Genomic DNA, 21,048 nt, shown 5'->3' with positions numbered 1-21,048 from the left:
TTGGCCCAGTGACCAGGTGACGTTCCAGAGCCTCTCAGCCACGGGTCTGGCTTCATTGTGCTCTGTCCTGGTAGCAGATGCGTCTGTTGGCCACGTAAGGAAGGCCGGAGCAGTCTACGTAGAGGAGGCCACCCCATCCACAGTCCAGAGGGCCACGAAGAGGTAGGTCAGCAGTCACGGCCATCTTATCCGGTGCAGCGAGAGCCCCCATCGCTTCTAGCATCCTTGGCTGGTGGTGCCCAGCAAGGCCTCTGGGGAGGCTGGCCGGCTCAGGGTCACGTTGGGGAACCTGGTGATAAAGTTCTCCCACCTTCTTCTTATCTTCTGGAAGACAGAGGAGAGGGGAGATCAAGGCTCAGGTCCCATGACTGAGGGGTGGGCTTCAGGTGCTGTTCCACCTCCAGCCATGAGGTGGTGGTAGATCCCAGAGACCGAAGCACCACACACTAGTCACCCAGTCTTCTGGAGGCCAGAGGCAGGAGGCAGGAGCCAGTGGCTCCCACTGAGGGGGTCCTGATCCCCACTTTTCTGGGGGAGAGGGGAGCACAAGATGGAACCCTGGAGAGTTGTACTGGCTGATTATCTTGCCTCCAGCAAACTCCACCCACCCAACATACTGATAGATTAATCATCTTAGAACAGCCTGCTCTAGAACCTTTCATGACTCGCCTGTGCCTATGGGGTAAATCCCCAATGCTGCCAGTGCCCTCGGAAATACAGTTCTTGGATCTCTCTCTCTTCAACCCCTTCCCCAGACAGTTCTTTACCTTCCTGGTCTATGGCCCTGTAAGTTTCTACCTCTGAGCCTGTGCTGTCCTGGGTCCCTCTCCTTGGAGCCTCTACCCTCCCCCATAGCACTCCTCCATCCACCAACCCTCAGCCAAACCTGTTGATACTGCCTCAGCCACAGCCGGCTGCCTTCTTGCTGAGCTTGGATCAGCTGCTCCGTGTCCCCCAGGTCCCCAGGCAGCCGCTCCTGATGGGGGGCATCCAGCCTTTCTGAGCCTCTATCTGAGGACATGGACTTCTCATGCCCCTGTCTGAGGCTCAGCGCCCGGCGCAGTCGGCCTTCCAGGGGCCTCCCCCAGGGCTCCTGGAGCTTGCCATAGGAGGGCCGTGGTCCTCGCAAGGACTGGCTGCGTAGCCCTGTCCCCATGGCTCTGGAGGCTGCAGGCGCAGGACTGCTCTAGCCCCTTGGCAAGCCACTGGCCTTCTGAGATGGCCTGGTGCCTCCACCCCTGGGGACAAAGGTTGGTGCTGCTGAGGTGGCAATTGTGAACCAAAGGGCAGGCCACTGGGGTCAAGCATCCCTGAGTCACCAGCACCACTGCCTCTCCGCCTCCCAGAGAAGGGGGTGCAGGCTTCCTCCTCTTCTTCCTCCAGGCAGCCTTCCCTCCCCATTCCTGAAGAGGTTGGCCTCCCCTGAACTCCTGTAGCCCTGGCTGTCCAAACTCATTTCATTGACAATGTGAACAGATGGCTCAACAGCAAAACAGAGATGGGCTTTTAAGAAACAGGACAGCTCCAACCTAGAAACAGTTGAATTCACAGAGACAGAAAGTAGCACGGTGGTTGCCAGGGCCTGGGGGGAAATGGCGAGTTGTTTTATGGCCATAGAGCTCCAGTTTTGCAAGATGAAAAAACTTCTGGAGATTGTACAACAATGTGAATGTAAGTCACACTACTGAATTGTACATGTTAAAACAGCTAAGGTGGTAAATTTTCTGTTTATATATATATATTTTTTACTACAATTGGAGATTTAAAAAAAGAAACAGAATAGCTCCAGGCTGGAATTCAGGAGGCTTATTTTTTCCCCCAGACCTAGCTCTGGCCCTAATTTTCCAGCAGAGAATAGGGTTAGGAGCTCAGGCTCAGAGGACCAGCTACTCCTGGGTAAATCGCAGTTCCATCACCCACAGCTGTGTGATGTTGGATGCGTTCTCCCGCTTGGCCTCCCTGTCTGTAATAGGAACAAATAACTCAGGTGTTGTTGTGAGGACTTACTATGATGACGCTGTGCTAGACACAGGGCCCGGCACGTGGCCCTCAGTAAAAGTGAGTTGGTGGCAGGGGAGGGTATAGCTCAGTGGTAGAACACGTGCTTAGCATGCACATAGGTCCTGGGTTCAATCCTCAGTACTGCCATTTTAAAAAGTGAAAAATAAGTAAACAAACCTAATTACACCCCCCAGAAAAAGAAAATAAAGCCCAAAACAATAAAATAAAAGTGACATTTGAAAAGAAAAAAGTAGAAGTCACAACTAAAGTAAGTTGGTATTCATTGATTTGGACAAATCCTTTCCCCTCTTGGTCAGTCTTCTCATCTGTAAGATGGGTTGTTGTGAAAATGAAATGAAATCATGAATGTGGATGCCTTTAAAAGCAAGACCAGCAGCAGCGCTTTCTCTCAAGACGGTGGGGAGAGAGAAAGGTGCTTGGGCTGGGCCAGCCAATCCTTAGAATCATAGAATATGAGGATAGAAAGGGGACTTCACAAATTGGGTCCACACCTTTTTGTTTTAACCTTTATTTTTTTAAACTTTTTAAACTGGTTCTGGGGCTATTTCCTCCCTATATTTCATTTATACCTCATGATATTCCTATGAGGTGGGTCTCGTTATCCTCATTTGGTAGATTCCCATTTTGAAGGTTGGAAAACTGAGGCTCCGAGAGGTTAAGCAGGCTCAGGAAGTGGCAGAGCTGGGACTTCTGCCCCAGTGAGCCTGGCTTTAGAGTCTGTGCTCCTACCCTTCTGCTCCTGTCCTGGGGCTGGTGGTAGAGGCAGGACTGGAAGCCACCGTCCTCCTTCCTCAGTGTCTGGGATGCTGCACTGGGTACCCCATCAGGTCAGGGAAGTACTAGCTGCAATTCTCGGCTCACTCCAGACTCCCCTGCGCCTGGCCTTGTTCTCTTTTCTCTCTGAGTTTCTAGGCCTTCTTTGGGTGAAGGGTCTCTTAATACCCTACAGGCTCAGCTCCCAGCCAAAGGAGCCAAGGCAGGGCCAGTGTGAAGAGAACAGAGAAAAAGGACTCTGACCTTCTGGCCCAGGCTGTCCCAGGACTGTGATCACTATTCCAATCCTGACCGCACCTCTAATGCCTAACCCTCCAGCCAACCTTGACCTGGTTAAAAAGCAACAAAACCATCACACAGTGTTCAACGCCCTCACCCAGGCACAGTTAACTCGAATCCCCATTCTCCCCAGAGTCTGAGCCGGAAAGAGCTTGTGGATGACTCATAGGCTTCTGAGATGTGTTGGGGTGAATCACTCGCTCTTGTGTCACGCATATAGCTGCTGAATACCCTTATGCCAAGTGTGTAATCTTACAACAATTTCCCAAATCCATAAATCCATGGAGGACCAGGAGAAAATAATGTGTTCTCTTCCTTCCCCACTGCCTCCCTGCCTTCGTCACCTGGCAAGCTTACCTTCTCAGACCCTCCTGGGTGACAGCTCCCCTGGAAGCCTGCCCAACCCCTCAGCCCCTGTTGGGGAGGCAGTCCCCTCTCCAGCCCACCCGATACACACAGGAGCAGCAGTCACACCAGGATGATTTCCCCACCACACTGGGTGTCCCTTGAAGGCCAGGACAACATCTCTTTCATCTCTGTCCCCAGAATATGACACAGTCAATGCTTGGTCTTAAATATTGGAGACTATGATTTGTCTATTGCTGTGTAACAAACTACCCCAAAACTTAGTGGCTTAAAGCAACACGCATGTGTGATCTCACAGATCCTGTGAGTCTGGGATCCAGGCATGGCTTAGCTGGGGCCTCTGGTTCAGGGTTCCTTACAGGTTTTCAATCAGGAGGCTGTAGTCACCTCCAGGTTTGACTGAGGGTGGGTCTGCTTCCAAAATTATTGGCAGAACTTGGCTCCTTGCAGGCTGTTGCACTGAGGGCCTCAGTTTCTTGTAAATTGTTGGCTGTTCTCAAGGGATTATAACCTGGCAGCTGGCTTCAGTTGGAGCTGGCAAGTGAGAGGGCGAGAGATGGCAGGTGGGCAGAAGCCAGAGTCTTTGGGGAACTTAATCTCGGAAATGATCTCCTTTCACTTTTGCCATATTCTGTTCCTTCAAGGTGAGTCACCAGGTCCAGCTGGCACCCAAGGGAGGGGCTCCCACAAGGGCATGAACACCACGAGGCAGGATCATTGGAGGTCATGGAGGCTACTAACTCGTGAGACCTGGGTGCCAAGCCCATCGTGCTGCCTGAGTTGAAAGACTTGCACTTTCAGTGGTGGCTGATGCTTTGAGTGAGAAGCTTAACCTCATGTGCCAACAGTTAGCTATGAAATGGGGATGATAATTTATTTCATCAAGTCTAAGATGGCATTAATTGAAAGGTAGCATTATTTTATACACCACCCATTCATTGGAAGATGCAGCCCCATTTCAGAGGTTGAAATGGGAGGGCAGAAATGTGTGCCTTAAAATTAACGAAACACACAGACATACACAAATTAATGAAACACACAGTATTTATTTCTGAAAGTGGCCTGAGACTTAAACGGCTGTTCAAGGTTGTTGTGAGGCTTAGATGCATGGAAGGCTGCAACCTGGGTCAGCCTGCCCAGATGTTCCTTCTTATTAGTGAGCCAATGAAATTAATCCACATTTACATGCTGTGGGCAAGACCTTGTTCTGAGATGTCTAGGCTGGAAGTGAGGCCAAGGGGAGCAAGGTAGAATCTCTACCCTTAGAAAAGGAGGGATTCTCATGTACATAAAGGAAGGTGACTTAAAACAGACACCAGGTGCTCAGGGTGCATGGAAGAGAATGGGAGACTACATCTGGCTTGGGAGTGGGGAGAATCCGGGCAGGCTCCCTGGAGGTGGTGGTGTTAGAACCTGGCCTCAGGGGCAGGGAGGACTGTTGCAGTAGAGAGGGGGCTGGGATCATGGGTAACCAAAGCCTGGAAATGCAAAGGGTTACCCCTTGGGTGGGAGAAGAATTTGGAAAGGCAGACTGGAGCCCACTCTTCCTTGCCAGGAAGAGGAATGTAATTGATCTTGGGAGACAACAGGGTTGGAGTGTGCCCTCCACTCCAGGAGCCTTACCTCTGTGATTACATTTCACCCTCACACCTCTCTGGAGTTTAGCCCCATGTTTGAGATGAAATCACAGAAGCTCAGAGAGGTGAAGCAACTTGTCCAAGGACACACAGTCAGTAGTGGGCCTTGAATGCAGCCCCGCAGAGTCAGGCCAGTAAACAGAGTCCTCAGCAAATGTGTGTTCCACCTACCCTGGGGGGGACTTGGGTCTTCATGCACCCCACAGGACAGTCAGACAGAACCCAGACAGCCTAACGTTTAATGCCATTGGAACTTTCCTTGAAAACATAATGCCCACCAGAAATGAGGCAAGAGAATGTGAAGATACACATATTTGATTTTAAAATGTTTGTGTGTGTTTCAACTGATGATTTATTTCTTGGCCTGAGCAGCTCTTATAGTACTGTACATTTTAGGGGAGCTAGTTCTTTTACTTCAGAATAGTGATATCATTTATGTCCATTGTTTTGGTTTTCATTTCCCCACAGGAAGTTAGAATGACAGGCTGACAAGTTCAACATGAGATTTTGGTCATCTTATTACTTGGAGACATCAAACAAAGGGAACGATAAATAATAAGGATGCTGCTGGTTATAAAAGCTCTCACTTTCTCACGCAGTGCCAGGCAATGTTCGTAGGGCTTCCTGTATGGGGTCCTGATAGCAGGCCAAGGAATCAGGGGAGGATTATTCTCAGTTTAGACAAAGCACTTAAGAGTAATAATTTCAGGGCCCCAGAGCTGGCAATACGGATGCTCTTGCATGTTTTTTTTCAAAATATGCAGGACCTGGTGTTTGTCAGCGGTGGGTCTGCCCCTTCTCCTGTCTGAGCCTATTTCCTCATCTGTAAAATGGGGCTGAGTGGGTCTAGCCAGGGTGCCCCAAACTTTCCTTGTCTAAAAAAACACCGGTTACTGGGCCCTATCACAAGCCCCCTGCATAGACAGTTCTGAGCAGGGGACTAAGAAGCTGTCTATACAGTGATATCCTAGGAGGCCTGTTTCTTGCAGGAAATCTTGGAAACATAATTGCTCAAGGCCTTTCCACCTCTGAGGACTGTAATCTTAGGACTCAAATTTCAAACCAAACCTCTTCCTTTGAAATCTAAATTCTAAACATTCTTGTCTTCTCTTTGACACCAAAGTGTGGAGCAGAAAGAGCACAGCCTGGGGGTCAGGGGATTGGAAGTCCAATCTCAGCTCTGTCCCTGATTACTGCTGTGATCCAGAGAGGAGTCATTTCCTTTCTCTGAGCCTTCGTATCCACACCTGCAAAATGGGTACAGCATTTCTGTCCAGGTATGTTGAGAGGCCCAGAGGAATTATGGCTCAGAGCGGGGAAGAGGATATTACCCTCCTCTGCCTTAACCTGTGGGCAGTGGCCTTGGTATGGATCTGGAGAAGTGCTGGGGCTGTGATCTGCTAGACCAAGGCCCACCTTGGCAGGTGGAAGTTCTCACCGACTTGTAGAGATCCCATGATGGGATGGGCTTGTGTATGGAAGTTACCCTAGGAGACTGGGTGTCGAGGGCGGAGTGGCCTGGACCCCTTGAGGACCTGGGGGGAGGGAAACATCAAAAAGAGCAGAAGAGCTACTCCTGAACCATCCCTACCCCCATCACACACCGTGAGGGTCTGCGTGGCTTAGAAGAATGGAGACACGATTCCAGCCTCTGGAGAAGGCCTGGTGTGTCCATGCTTTAGGCAGTGAGGGGGCATGTTCACCACAGCCCAGTGCCCTGCCCTGTCCTCCCAACAGTAATGGTTTATCCTGTGGTCTTACCAGCAGCCAGGCTATCTGCGGCTCAGCTTGAACTGCCAGAATTTGGTTAATTAAAAAAAAAAAGGTGATTTTCTTTTGTCATCTCAGGAATGGGGTTCTGGGACATCTAAGTTGTCCTGTGAGATCCTCAGGACAAAGCTGGCCTTCTGAATTGTAAATACGGAGGGGTGGGCTGTTTCTGGGTTTATAGTGACTATTTCGTTTGAAGAGTTCATGACTTTATCTGGGAGCTTCCACCCACCTGGATGCTTCTGCTTAACCCAAGCTTCCTCAGTCCTAACTGCTCTTGGCCCTCCCCATAGCCCCCTCTGAGGCTGTGAGAACTTGCTGGTAAGCTGTCCTCAAGGACCCTCCCCACGTCTTGACTCCATCATGCCTCTCAGCCTTTGCTTGGGCCATGAATAGGATCCTTTTTACAAATATATTCACCTGATAAAGTCTTGATATATGTATGTATGTATGTATGTATGTATTTATCAAGTTTGCCTCCTCCAGAAAGTCCTCCAAGCCCCCTCTCATGGAGGTAAGGGACCCCTCCTGGACTCATAGCAGTCTCTAGCACAGCACCATACTATTTTGAAGTGGAGTGCTTTGAGGTTTCTGCACTTTATTGGTCTGGGAGCAAGCTTGGGGATGGGGAAAGTACGTCATTTTCACTGTATCTCTACTGGGTGCTGCTGACATGGCTGTGGAGTGAATCAATCTCCTTGTCCCCACCACCCCATTCTCCTTCCCAGGACTGTTGACACAGTGACACCCTCCCTTCTCAGAATGTGCTCCTCCCTGTCCGATCGTGTCTCCTGTCTTAAGCTTTCCCCTTCCCCTTAAATGTTGCACTCTCTGGACTCCTCTCTCTATTGGACTCTGTTCAGCCTCTGGGCATGGTTTCAATCAAGTGGGGGCTGATGGTACCTATTCCTTCATTTGCCAACTATATATTAAGCATCTACTGTGCGCCAAAGTCAGCTTTTGTACAGGTGATGTTCAGGTGTGAAGAGGGGAGAGGAGTATAGAAGATAAACAAAATCCAAGAACTTTCCAAAAAGTGATAGTTACTAAGAAGCAATAAGTCACATGTATCCCCAGCCTAACAGGAGCCCTGAGCTCTGCAGCTGCCCCTGGACCACTCTCTCCCAACAGAGCCCTGATGCCTATGCATCTCCTGGCCAGCCCACCACAGGCTGGTCTCAGCCTGTCTGTCCCGCCTCACTTCCCCTGCATCTCCCAGGACCTCAGCCAAGTTTCCCAAGCTTCCTGGGCCTCAAGAATCAAGGTAACAAGTTGGAGCTTGTTTAAAAAAAAATAATAAAGGAAATAAAAAGATTCCTGGGCCCCACCCTGTGAATCAGAATCCACAGGGGCATGGGGTCCAGGAATTTGTTTTGTTTTTAAAGAGCTCCAGGGGGTTCTTAACATCAAGGAAGTCTGGGTAATAACTTCTCTAAAGCCTTTCAGTGGGTCTCAACCCTGACCCACACGAGAACCATTTGGAGAACTTCTAAACCTAGCAATGCAATGAAGAAGATCCCAATCCCCAGAGGTGGGCTTACATGGTATTCTGCTGGTGATTCTAAGACCTCAGATCTGGTGGTTAATATGCATAAGAACCATGGTGTGGGGCTCAGGAATCTGTGTTTCCTACTAGCCCCTTGTCTCAATGAGATTCTGTCACTAGTGACATTAGCGTAGAAGCCCACACTGAGAAATGCTTTGTCTAGCCACATTGGACTCCCCACTCAGGCTTTTGCCTGGGCAGTTTTCTCTATCTGGGAGGAATAAGCCTCCCAACTTTGTCTTCCTGGGGATCTCAGTCTGGAGGTCGGACGTAGCCTGGATGGAGAAGTGTCTTGTTTCCTAATCAAACTTGAACTAATTTGTATGCCTGAGCTAACTATTCAGAATCCATACTATTGTTCTCAGCAGTTCATTTTCTAGTTCTCAATTAGTTTCTTTGTTCAGAGGCTATGTTTTCCAGCCCCCCCTTCTGTGTCTCTGCCATAGCAACAGGCCCCTACTAAGTGCTCAAAAGGTATTTGTTAATTGAATGAATATGTGAATCTGGAGAACTGGGATTTTAGTCCTTGTTCTGCTACTAAAATAGTTGTGTTGGACTGACCCAGGTTGGAGTTTAACCAGACATGTGGAAGGAAAGACAAGGCAGCTGGAGAGACAAACGCAACAGACACAACATAGAGAAGAGAATGGAGTTGTACTCTCTCCACACTCAATAATCAATTTTTAGTTAGCAAGATGGTCTTATAGTCCTTGACCCTCCCAGCTGTCTGGAAGTAGGTTATTCTTCCTCCATGCTTTAATTACCATCTGATGGTATTTTATTTTTAATTTAATTAATTTAATTTAATTTATTTTTTTGTCTTTTGTTTTTTTAAACATTTTTATTGATTTATAATCATTTTACAATGTTGTGTCAAATTCCAGTGTTCAGCACAATTTTTCAGTCGTACATGGACATATACACACTCATTGTCACATTTTTTTCTCTGTGAGCTACCATAACGTTTTGTGTATATTTCCCTGTGCTATACAGTATAATCTTGTTTATCTATTCTACAATTTTGAAATCCCAGTCTATCCCTTCTCACTCTCTGCCTCCTTGGCAACCACAAGTCTGTATTCTCTGTCTATGAGTCTATTTCTGTCCTGTATTTATGCTTTGTTTTTGTTTGTTTGTTTGTTTTTTAGATTCCACATATGAGCTATCTCATATGGTATTTTTCTTTCTCTTTCTGGCTTACTTCGCTTAGAATGACATTCTCCAGGAGCATCCATGTTGCTGCAAATGGCATTATGTTGTTGGTTTTTATGGCTGAGTAGTATTCCATTGTATAAATATATCACATCTTCTTTATTCAGTCACCTGTTGATGGACATTTAGGCTGTTTCCATGTTTTGGCTATTGTAAATAGTGCTGCTATGAACATTGGGGTGCAGGTGTCATCCTGAAGTAGGGTTCCTTCTGGATACAAGCCCAGGAGTGGGATTCCTGGGTCATACGGTAAGTCTATTCCTAGTCTTTTGAGGAATCTCCACACTGTTTTCCATAGTGGCTGCACCAAACTGCATTCCCACCAGCAGTGTAGGAGGGTTCCCCTTTCTCCACAGCCTCTCCAGCATTTGTCATTTGTGGATTTTTGAATGACGGCCATTCTGACTGGTGTGAGGTGATACCTCATTGTAGTTTTGATTTGCATTTCTCTGATAATTAGTGATATTGAGCATTTTTTTATGTGCCTTTTGATCATTTGTATGTCTTCCTTGGAGAACTGCTTGTTTAGGTCTTCTGCCCATTTTTGGATTGGGTTGTTTATTTTTTTCTTATTGAGTCGTATGAGCTGCTTATATATTCTGGAGATCAAGCCTTTGTTGGCTTCATTTGCAAAAATTTTCTCCCATTCCGTAGGTTGTCTTCTTGTTTTACTCCTGGTTTCCTTTGCTGTGCAGAAGCTTGTAAGTTTCATTAGGTCCCATTTGTTTATTCTTGCTTTTATTTCTACTAGGAGAAAATTTTTGAAATGTATGTCAGATAATGTTTTGCCTATGTTTTCCTCTAGGAGGTTTATTGTATCTTGTCTTATGTTTAAGTCTTTGATCCATTTTGAGTTGATTTTTGTATATGGTGTAAGGGAGTGTTCTAGCTTCATTGCTTTACATGCTGCTGTCCAGTTTTCCCAACACCATTTGCTGAAGAGACTGTCTTTATTCCATTGTATGTTCTTGCCTCCTTTGTCGAAGATTAGTTGACCAAAAGTTTGTGGGTTCATTTCTGGGCTCTCTAATCTGTTCCATTGGTCTATATGTCTGTTTTTGTACCAATACCATGCTGTCTTGATGACTGTAGCTCTATAGTATTGTCTGAAGTCTGGGAGAGTTATTCCTCCAGCCTCTTTGTTTCTCTTCAGTAATGCTTTGGCAATTCTAGGTCTTTGATGGTTCCATATAAATTTTATTATGATTTGTTCTAGTTCTGTGAAATATGTCCTGGGTAATTTGATAGGGATTGCATTAAATCTGTAGATTGCCTTGGGCAGTGTGACCATTTTAACAATATTGATTCTTCCAATCCAAGAGCATGGGATATCTTTTCATTTTTTAAAGTCTTCTTTAATTTCCTTCATCAATGGTTTATAGTTTTCTGTGTATAATTCTTTCACCTCCTTGGTTAGATTTATTCCCAGATATTTTATTACTTTGGGTGCTATTTTAAAGGGGATTGTTTCTTTACTTTCTTTTTCTGTTGATTCATTGTTAGTGTAAAGAAATGCAACTGATTTTTGAACATTAATTTTGTAAACTGCTACCTTGCTGAATTCTTCAATCAGCTCTAGTAGTTTTTGTGTGGACCTTTTAGGATTTTCTATATATAGTAACATGTCGTCAGCATATAGTGACACTTTTACCTCTTCTTTTCCAATTTGGATTCCTTTTATTTCTCTCTCTTGCCTGATTGCTGTGGCTAGGACTTCCAGGACTATGTTGAATAGGAGTGGTGATAGTGGGCATCCTTGTCTTGTCCCAGATTTTAGTGGGAAGCTTTTGAGTTTTTCACCGTTGAGTACTATGCTGGCTGTAGGTTTGTCATATATAGCTTTTATTATGTCGAGATATGTTCCCTCTATACCCACTTTGGCGAGAGTTTTTATCATAAATGGGTGTTGAATTTTATCAAACACTTTTTCTGCATCGATTGAGATAATCATGTGGTTTTTGTCCTTTCTCTTGTTGATGTGATGTATTACATTGATTGATTTGCGTATGTTGAACCACCCTTGTGTCCCTGGGATGAATCCCACTTTGTCATGATGTATAATCTTTTTTATGTGTTTTTTCTCACTGGGAGGCAGAAATTTTGGTTTGTTTTGGTCGCTTCCGTATCCCCTGGTTGGCACAGAGCCTAGTTTATGAAGCTTTCCGTTCAGCCAAGCCTTCTAAATCCTTTAGGTCCTGAGTGGCCTCCATTTACAAATTGGAAACTAAGGCTCAGAGAGGTGAAGTTGCTTCTCCAAGGTCACACAGAGATTCCTGCCCATCACCACTATCCCCACAGCTGCTAAAGGGAAGAATCAAGTAAACTCGTGTGCTTCAGCGCCTTCGCAAGTGCCTCCTGCTCTTCTCAAACCCTTTCCCTCCGAACTCTTCTCCATCTGCTTGCGTGTATCTGAATCTAGCCGGTAACCCTGAGCCCGGGTGCGATCTGTTACGCTTGCGGCTTTCGGAGACACGTGCTACTCGGGTGAATGAATCGCTCGTCCCCACCTCCGCCGACAGCCAATCGCAGCCGGCCAGAGCCCCGCCACTTCCGCCTATTGCGGGCCGTGGCCGGGGCCGTGCTGCCCACGTGGGGCTCTGGAGAAAGGGGAGTAGGCGGTGGTGCGCCAGAGGCGGGCTCCCTGAGCCTCGTCACCAATCTAGGGGCCCGCTGGGGACGCGCGGGGCGGGGCCGACGTGGGGCGCCAAGGCTTAAACGTGATGGGCAGGCGGGCGTAGGGAGGAGTCCCAGGCAGGGGAGCGGTGAGTGACAGAGTATGTAGCCCAATAACAGGAGGGGTTGGGCTGCCTGAGCCAGTAGGAAGTCCGTAAGGCGGGACCGGGACTGCAGCAAGTTCGGTTGCGCGGAGACCGCAGCTGTTCCCTGTCAGTGGAGGCAGCGGCGGTGGAGGCGGTGGCGACGACTTGCGGCGGCAGCGAGGAGGTGAGTGCCGGCGGCGCTGTGTACCTTCCTCTTCCCGCAGCGGGTCGGAGCGGGTGGGCGTGCGCCGGCGCTGCCGCGGGGGACGCTTATATAAGGGTCGCGCTCGCCAAGGCGGCGCGGGCTCCACGAGTGACGGCTGGAGGAGACGGCAGCGGGCTGGGCGCGACCCGACGCGACGTGCGCCTCCCCTCCCCTCCTCCTCCCGCGGGGGCGGCCTGCGGGAGCCCGTCATCTCCTGCCCTGGGAACCCCTCGTCCCGGTCCCCCGGGCCCGCGAGCATCCCTCCCGCGCGGGCGCAGCCCGGCCTCCTCCACCCGGTACCCCGGGGACCGCCGGCGGCTTTATTCCTGCTCTCGGGCCCATTTTGCAGATGGAGAAACTGACGCACGGAGCCCTAAAATGCCTCGCGCGGGGTCCTTGAGGGTTCGAACCCAAGTCTGTCAGAATCCGGAGCCCAAGTGTTTCCCGTCATACTGGAAGTTGCTCAGCTCTGAAGAAAGCCGTGGCGTGTAAGGCGAGGGTTTTCCGTGTTCCAAGTGCCTGCACTCTGCTTCCCGTTGGATCCTCCTAGTAACCTTGGGGGGCATTCTTGTAATTCCGCTTAGTTTCAGATGAGGACGCTTGAGGCCCCAGAAGCAATGACTTGTCCAGAGCTACTCGGTCAGGAGGAGGTGGGGCTGATCTCAGCCCGTTATTTCTACAGCTTTTAGCAGTTAACGAAGCGCAGTGAGGAGCAGCGGGCCCTCCGGGAAGTGCTCTCCTGGGCACGGAGTCAGAAGCCCTGGCTTTGAGGACCTGCTATACAGGTTCTTCCCAGCCCGTTTTGCTTTGTGTACTTTGAATTGTTTCGCCTGTGGGGATCCCTTTCCTCATTTCACAAATTTTGGGGCTAGTCCAGGTACCTAGATCCCTGGCAGCTTTGAAATTCTTAAAAATCTGATTAAAATTCATTTTGTGAGAAAGAGTAGGCCAGGGACCATTACCCCTATTCTGTAGTTGAGAAAACTGAGGCTCACAGAGGTGCCGATCTTTGCCAGATCACAACCATTCTCCTCAGTCTTTACCAAGAAATCCTTGCCTTCCTGTTGCTCCCTAACCCACTGCTGCCAGCAGCCCTGGCCCTCCGTATGACATCCTTCCCCTGCCTGTGATGCAAACAGTTGTGTTGGGGTGGAGGTGCTCAGCATTTCTCTTCCCTCACAGCTACGGCTTTTCTTCTTCATCCGCACTTTATCTAAACTCTTGAACTCTCAATCTCATTCTTTGCACACCTATCATGTTCAGAGCCCTAGACTGGGTGCTAAGAGAAGACCTGGGAGATGAGGTGCCCTCGAACTGCTGACAGAGTGGTTGGGGGAGACAGAATGAAACAGAACGTAAGCAGCAAGTCAGCATGCCGCAGATGTTTGTAGAGAGCTGGTGTGGGCGAGGTACGGCCCACGAAGGACGTGGAAGAGAAAATTCAGGAGAGGCTGGCAAATCAGGGCAAACCGCTGAGGCCAGGGAGAGGAGAAGTGGACCGGCTGGGGGTTGGACGGGCACGGGTTGGGGAAGGCTTTGTGAAGGAGACGAGCTGTGAGCCTCTTTTGATGCCAGCAGGTCCGGCTCAAATCAAAGGGCTTGGATTTGAGCAGCCAAGTTTTTATTATGGGATAGAGGTGAGTTTTAAGCAACTAGAACTTGCAAGAGGAAGGCTGAGGAAGGTGGGAGGAGAAGGTGGAAGAAATAGCACTTCCCAGTTGAGTGTGAGCAGAATGGCTGGTCACCGCGAAGAGGCCTCTGCAGGAGGCGTAACAAGGCGAGGGCACTTGCTAAGGTGAACGTAAGTTAGAAGTGAGATTGGGTCCAAAGGTGCCAGGGACTTGGCTGGACGCTGAGGGCCCAGCAGCAGCGGACTGAGCTAAAGTTTGTGCTGTTTGTGTCCCAGTAAGCAACTTGTCAGCAGATGTCCTTGTGAGCAGCTTCTTAGTGGCTGCTCTGCCCTGCCCTGCAGAAGGGGCTTTGTTCTATAGTTGCTCAATATCTGTGTGTTGACTGGGATTAGATTGGCATTCAAAGTTTCCATAGTTTACCCCGAAGTCTCTTCTGCCTCTTATCTCCTTATCTTTCTCTGCTGAAGCCTGCTCCAGCTCGACTTTCTCAGTGCTGGTTCTCGCCTCCAGGATCACCCCTCAGAGAGGTTTGCCTTGGTGGTTGTAACCCCGGTGGATCCCTCCTGCCTTTGATGTGCCAACACAGGTGGCTTGCTTCCTCCTTATCTCACTTTCAGTGCCCCGGGTGCTGTGCTCGGTGCCTGTCCTAACTGCTCACGGAGGTACCAGGACCGAGGCAGGGCTGGACTGCAGACCCAGGTCTCATTCCAAGTTGCAGCATGTACGGGGGCTGCAGGGATGATTGTTTCATGTCAGAGTATCTGAGAGGAAGTCCTGGACAGGCCCCAGACTGTCCAGATCTCTCTCTAGGACTCGAGCTGGATGCCCTGCAGGTAAACATTTCCCTGGAGGACTGGTATGGGCCTTCTCTCTAGCTGCCTCCAGGTAGCATCCTGCTCTCTCTCAATGGGGCCCATCTCCCCACATCTAGCAAGTGTGCTCGTTTGTAGGCTAGTCTCATCTGGAGACATCCTTCCCAGGAGTGGGGCGTTTTGCCTGCTCTCTGAAGCCTTATCTGGGCCCGCCTGACCATCCCTTCCCCTCTGTTTTAGCTGCCTCTAGGCTCAGCTGTGGGTGCTTTGCCAAACTGTCAAAGGAGTAGGGCCTGAGAGTGGAAGATGAGAAAGTGATGAGACGAGTCAACCGTTTCCTCTTACCCACTGAATGAAAAGATAGGATCCTACCTATTGGACTTTTTCTTCCATTCGACCCCGCAGGTACCCTCTTCTGCCTCAGCCTCATCTGACACTGTTAGCTGTTTCCCTGAAACTCACTTCTTCTTGTCCTTCCTCTGCTCTTGTTCCTGTGACCTTGTTCTCTGCAGAGCTTCTCTTATCCTGTCCCGTCAGAATTACTTTTCAGGCTTCCCTGCGTTAAAGTCTTGCTGAATCTATTCAGTTGGCTGTGGGTTCTCTCCTTTAATGATAATGATGATAAATAATGATTTATTGTTATTAATAATAAAAGCCAACCTTTTGAGCTCTGATTCTGTGGTGGCAAGGACCTTGTGAAGCCCCTTTTATGTATTACTTGATTCTCACAACAGCCCTACAACGAAAGTACTCTTAGCTCCTTGTTTACAGATGAGGGCCTGTGGGTGAAATAACTCCCCCAGAAGCACATAGCTAAGAAGGGGTGTGGCAGGGGTCCGCTGCAAGCTGCCAGGCTCAGAGTTTCCACGTGGGTCACTTGTTCTTACCTCGGTTAACTCGCCTCCACGACTTACTTTCTGGCACTTGGGGAGCAGAGCCTGTGCCTTTGGTATGGTGCCTTATGTAAGGCGTGTGCTCGAGAAGTATTTAATTGAATTGAATGCCCTAAACATTCATTTTCAACCTTGATATAATCTACCAAGGCAACTGGTTTTCTTGGAACATGGACTTAGTTCATTTGATGGTTTGCAGGCCTACGTCTCCATTTTGCTCTTTATTGACTAGTGGCTGGAGCTGACTGTCAGGTGTGGCCTTTCAGAAACAAGCAATCTGTGAACTCCAAAAAGTGGTCACCTACCACCAGCTAGGCTCCCATGGGTCCAGACGTGGGGTGTGCTCCTGTGTGTGTGTGTGTGTGTCAGGGGAGAGGGGATCTCTGCAGGAAAGGGTCTGAGGAATCAGCCAGGGAAACAGAAGACACATTAGCTTCTTAATTTGTGTCAGGTTACATAGAGGCAGGAACCAGGCTCAGAGGACCCCTGGGGAGGTGGCTTCTGCAGGATTGGAGGCAGCTCTGCAGAGGAAACGGGCCTGGGGCTGGGTGGAAGGAGGCAGAAAGACAGAGCACTTCAGATAAAAGAGTGAGTTTCTAGAAGTTCTTGTTCTTGTGTATTGGGTGCCAGGAAAAGGTTTTACTTAAATGTTTGTTACTAGGCACGTTGGCAAACGTCTGAGTGCATCCCCGGTACCAGGCCTGGTGCCAGTGCTTTGAGTGTTACCTCATTGGGAACCCTCTGACTGGGGTGTTGTTATTCCCATTTCACAGATGGGAAAACAAGCTTTGAATGGTTTCGGAATGGGTGGTAGAGCACGAAGTATGGAGCCCAGGCAGTTGGACAACAGAACTGGGGTCCTTACAGCCCTGCGCTGTCCTCGTGTCCCCCAGATGCCCCTGCGATGAGGGGATGCAAAGCAGCAGTTCTTCTCTGGGCGCTCAGTCTCTGTTCCCGCCACCCCTAGGTTCTCTGGGGAGTGCTGGAGAGAAACGAGGGTAACGCTTTCTTTTTCTTTTATTTAGATAGCGGCCTTCTAAGAGCTGACAAAACCCTGAGGGTAAGTGCTGTGCCTGGGTCCAGGTCGGGGGCGGGGGTGGGTGCATGTGGGTCCTTCCGGAGCAGCGGCAGTGGATGTGAGCAGTCCTGGCTCGTCAGTTATCAAGCTCAGTAAATAAAAAGGGCCAAGCTCTGACTTTTGGAAAATATAAGTTGTCTTTGTTCCCATCTCTCTTGGTTTTCTTGGTTTTCACAGGAAAGTGATGTCTGGCTCCCTGCTGGCCCCAGTTGGCAACTGGCCAGCCTCAGCAGGAGGCCCTACTTCTGGAGGGTGTGTGGCTTGAGACGCCTGTGGCCGGGGGGAGGGAGTGGCGAGGCTCCTAGGACCACGGGAAGCATCTCTAGGGCTGGGCAGCTTCTGAGAAGACCCCTTGAGTCAGTGTGGAGAGCAGGCAGCTGGGCGGTGAGAGATGTGGGGAGGTGTGCACAGCTGGGCGCGGGAAGTGGCTCTGGCGACTGGCTGTAAAAGCACACGACACGTGTTTCCAGTGATGCTCAGCCTTTGGGAGTCACAATGATGAGGGGGTGAAGGTGGACTAGGCCCCTCTTCCCCTCACATAGTGCTCTCTGGCTGCACCGCCCTGCATTAACCTCCGACTCTTAAGGTTTCCCCTCACACAGGAAACTCCACTGATTGCACTGATCCTGGTGCATCTCCGCAGTCTGAAGTCCAAGGCCCTCAGGCCGGGAGCCACCTGGTGGTCCCGTCCTATCTCCTGCTGCTGGTCTGTGAGAGCATCCTAGCCGGGCATGAGCCTGGCTCTGCCTAGTGTCCCGCCTGCGTTTCTGACACTGATATGCTCTTCCCTTCACCCAGAGGCAGGCCAGCCATCACCCTTGTTTCACAGCCAGCTGCCCTGGAAACTTTGTGGCTCAGGGACGACTTTGCCCAGAGCTCAAGTCCAGGGCTCAGCATGGGAATTCCTTTGTATGGGGATTTTTCTCAGGTGACCCTTCAGGACCCAGGAGCTGTTCTTCTTCCTGAGATTTTTCCACAGTCCTTGATTGTCCCAGGTCGTGGGCCAGCCATGGCCGTTTAGCACTCTAAGACTGAGTTTGGGAAAATGGGCAGAGTGTAAAGGCAGATGGGTATGAGTGGAAATGGCTTTGGACCTTTGATGGACTCCACCCTCCACAAAGTTTCCACTGCCCTGTTTTCTCTGCTTTCTCTCGGCCTCCTGCCTTGGCTGATAGAGCTGAGTGTTACGGCTCTTACTGGCATCCCTGTGGGGAGAAGAGGGACAGTTAAGTGAAGGTCCCCAAACCACTTCTGTTTTGGAGTGAGAAATTGGGGTGCAGAGAAGACTAATTAGCAGAATCTGAGATTCTGACCATCCCCCCACCCCCTGCCTCTGTTTTTTCAGAGTGTCTTCTTTTATTGCATGCCTTCCCAAAATCCATTAGTAGGAAGGGAATATAAGTCCCCAGGAAGGGCCTTCTTCTCCCAGGTCATTTAATTTGTTAAAGCTTGTTTGGCTTCTCAGTCCCTAAGTCCCTTGAGCTCTGCTTAGTTACTGTAACTAAGACTCTGCCATTGAAGGTTCCTGCCCTCCCCTGGCCTCTCCTTTCTGTCTCCTTGGTGATCCTGGAGGGAAGTGGATGTGGGTTTTTTTTTTTTTCAATGCCAGAAGGCATAACCCTGGGTCATCTCAGCATCCCCTCATTGCAGCTGTTCCTTACCTCCTTATCCTGATTTGCCTGCAGGCCAGAGAAGCAGGGGGGCTGGGATAGCCATGGCTGCTCTAAGTACATTTCCACCAGCTGTGTGTGGAATGGGGCCAAACTCCACATGTGGCAGCTCCTCTCCTGACCAACATCCATCCCTAAGTGAGGCCTCGGGAAAATTCCATGATCTGGCTGTGCTGAGTCATGCTTAGTCTCTGAGGATCCGTGTGTCACCTTTTGCATGTCTGTCACCGGTCAGCCCAGGGTCTGGGAAAGGCTGCAGTTAACTATGCAGAGATACCAAGCTGCTAACCTCTTAATATTTGCTTCTCCGAGTGCTTTTACTAATGTGCTAGTTATCATTATAAAATTGATTAATATTAAGTCATTAGTAATAAATGGATTATTTATTCTGGAAAACATTCCTCTTTTATGGGGAAGCTAAGATTCAGAGAGACTAACTGACTTGATGAGTTTTGGGTGGGTGGCATGTCTGGATGAGATTTTTGATGCCCCCCCCACCCCTGGGTTTTTGTGTAACACAAAGATTATTTAGAAGTTACTTTGATTGAAAAAAATTGATTTTCAATTTGTTCAAGTTACAAACTCAGAAATCTTGTTCTTCCTTTAAGGGCTAGTCTTTTACATTTAGCTTTTAAATGTAGCCTACAAATCTTTCTGTTCTATTTATGATTCCAGAAAATTTCAACAATCACTTTAAGAGGTCTTTTGTTAATACTTGATCCATTTGCAAAATTAACTCATTTGAAATTTTTAAATTGAGAGTTTATGAATTACATTCAACTTTCTTCAGTTGTTTTAGTACTTGCAATTAACAGAATCTTTAATACTTTTAAAAGTATTCCTGTAAATTTAATACATTAAACTGACTTACATTTTCTTAAATATTCCTATATTATTTTATGTTTTTTACACAGCTTTATTGAAGTATTTTTGACATAATAAATTACACATATTTAAAATATACAATTTATATTTTGACATATGCATACACTTTTGAAACCATAACCACAATTAGGATAGTGATTATCCAGAAATGTCCTCGTGCCCCTTGGTAAGTCCTTCCTCCCACCCCTCTCTGCCTTCCCGACTCCCAAGTAACCACTGAACTGCTTTCTCTTACTACAGATTAGTTTGCATTTTCTGAAATTTTACATAAGTGGAATCATATAGTGTATATTTCTTTTTTGTCTGGCTTCATTCACTCAGCATACTTATTTTGAGATTTGTCCAGGTTGCATGTATCAATAGTTCTTTTTATTGCTGAGTAATATTCCATTAGTGGATAGTCTACAATTTGTTTATCCATTCACCTGTTATTGGTCCTTTTAGTTGTTTTCAGTTTTTGGTGATTCTAAATAAAGCTGCTGTGAACCTCTGTGTACAAGTCTTTGTATGGACATATATTTAATTTTCTCTTGGGCAGATTGTGTAAGAGTGGAGTGGCTGGATCATATGACAGGTGTATGTTTAACTTAAACTGCCTGACTGCCTTCCAGAGTGGTTGTACCATTTTACATTCCCGCAGGCAGTCTATGAGAGTTCTGATCCTGCTACATCATCACTAAATTGGATATGGTCAGACTTCTTCATTTTAGCCATTCTAAAGATGTGTAGTGATATCCCGTTCATTGTGGTTTCAATTTGAATTTCTCTGGTGGCTAATGACGTGGAGCATCTTTTCATGTGCTTATTTGTCATCTGCCAATACTGATTTTAAATTAGTAAGATTCCAACTTAAAATCACAAGTTGAAGCCAGTTACTCAGTTACACATTTTAATTGGAATCTTGAGGCTGACTTGTTACTCTGACAAGACCAAATTTCCTTGAACATTTAAGTATGTAAAGTAACGGATACACACAGATTTCCTAACACGAAATTATAAATACTATGGTTTTAATTTTCTTAGGCATATTTGTATAATTGAATTTAATCTTCCTAGAATTAAATAAGCTTACCTAATAAGGAAATAATGATATGATTTCAAACTGTAGTAGGTTACTTTCCTGAGCAACTTTTGGATTTTCTTTCTCAACTGGATGACACTGCTTTAGAATTCAAGAGCTTGCTGCCCAGGGGGAACTGGGTCTTAGCCTTTGACTCCTAGTGCTAGGCAGGGCCCTGGGTCATTGCCATCTTCCCTGAGCCAGGGATGGTCTCACAGCCCACGTGCCCTAGACTGAAGCATGCCTAATCCTTTCTTCCCATGGAACTCCACTTCCACACCCAGGCTGCTGGGTTGTGTGACTGGATTTCATTAATCTGCTCAAAGCTTCATTTCTATGCACTGTGGCCACAAGATCAGTGGAATTAAAATGCAAAGTAAGGTGGAATTTAGATTCTGCTTATCTTCCAAGCTCTTGTCTGACCTAGGGCTAGTTTTAAAATCATGCCA

General features: G+C 48.0%; 2 protein-coding genes across 6 annotated transcripts in view; one reads left to right on the top strand and one right to left on the bottom strand.

Annotated features, from left to right (window-relative positions):
* Nucleotides 1–216: 216 nt before the first annotated feature.
* Nucleotides 217–1,156, bottom strand: C10H11orf86 (chromosome 10 C11orf86 homolog). The gene is made up of 2 exons (XM_006210691.4): nucleotides 887–1,156; nucleotides 217–324 (listed from the first exon to the last, which is right to left on the bottom strand). Exons 1-2 carry the CDS (start codon nucleotides 1,154–1,156, stop codon nucleotides 217–219), a joined length of 378 nt encoding a protein of 125 aa, XP_006210753.1.
* An 11,295-nt stretch (nucleotides 1,157–12,451) lies between these two features.
* PC (pyruvate carboxylase) overlaps nucleotides 12,452–21,048 on the top strand; it is a 91,267-nt gene continuing 82,670 nt past the window's right edge. The window contains exons 1-4 of one of the 5 annotated variants that reach the window (XM_072970392.1): nucleotides 12,464–12,549; nucleotides 12,920–13,058; nucleotides 15,254–15,418; nucleotides 16,932–16,966. The gene's annotated coding sequence lies outside the window, so the exon portion shown is untranslated. Of the gene's footprint in view, nucleotides 12,550–12,919; nucleotides 13,059–15,253; nucleotides 15,419–16,931; nucleotides 16,967–21,048 lie in introns of all 5 variants that reach the window. The other 4 variants (XM_072970391.1, XM_006210690.4, XM_031690946.2 and 1 more) reach the window with 4 other exon arrangements.

This window comes from Vicugna pacos, chromosome 10, assembly GCF_048564905.1.
Source record: "Vicugna pacos chromosome 10, VicPac4, whole genome shotgun sequence".
Classification (NCBI taxonomy): domain Eukaryota; kingdom Metazoa; phylum Chordata; class Mammalia; order Artiodactyla; family Camelidae; genus Vicugna; species Vicugna pacos.
The sequence above is the reverse complement of the archived record's forward strand: the minus strand, read 5'-3'. Positions and strand labels throughout refer to the sequence as shown.

Coding starts and splice junctions, on each gene's coding strand:
- C10H11orf86 (XM_006210691.4), bottom strand. CDS start 1,156: ATGGGGACAGGGCTACGCAGCCAGTCCTTGCGAGGACCACGGCCCTCC. Junction 325..886: donor GGCTGAGGCAGTATCAACAG/GTTTGGCTGAGG, acceptor TCTGTCTTCCAG/AAGATAAGAAGAAGGTGGGA.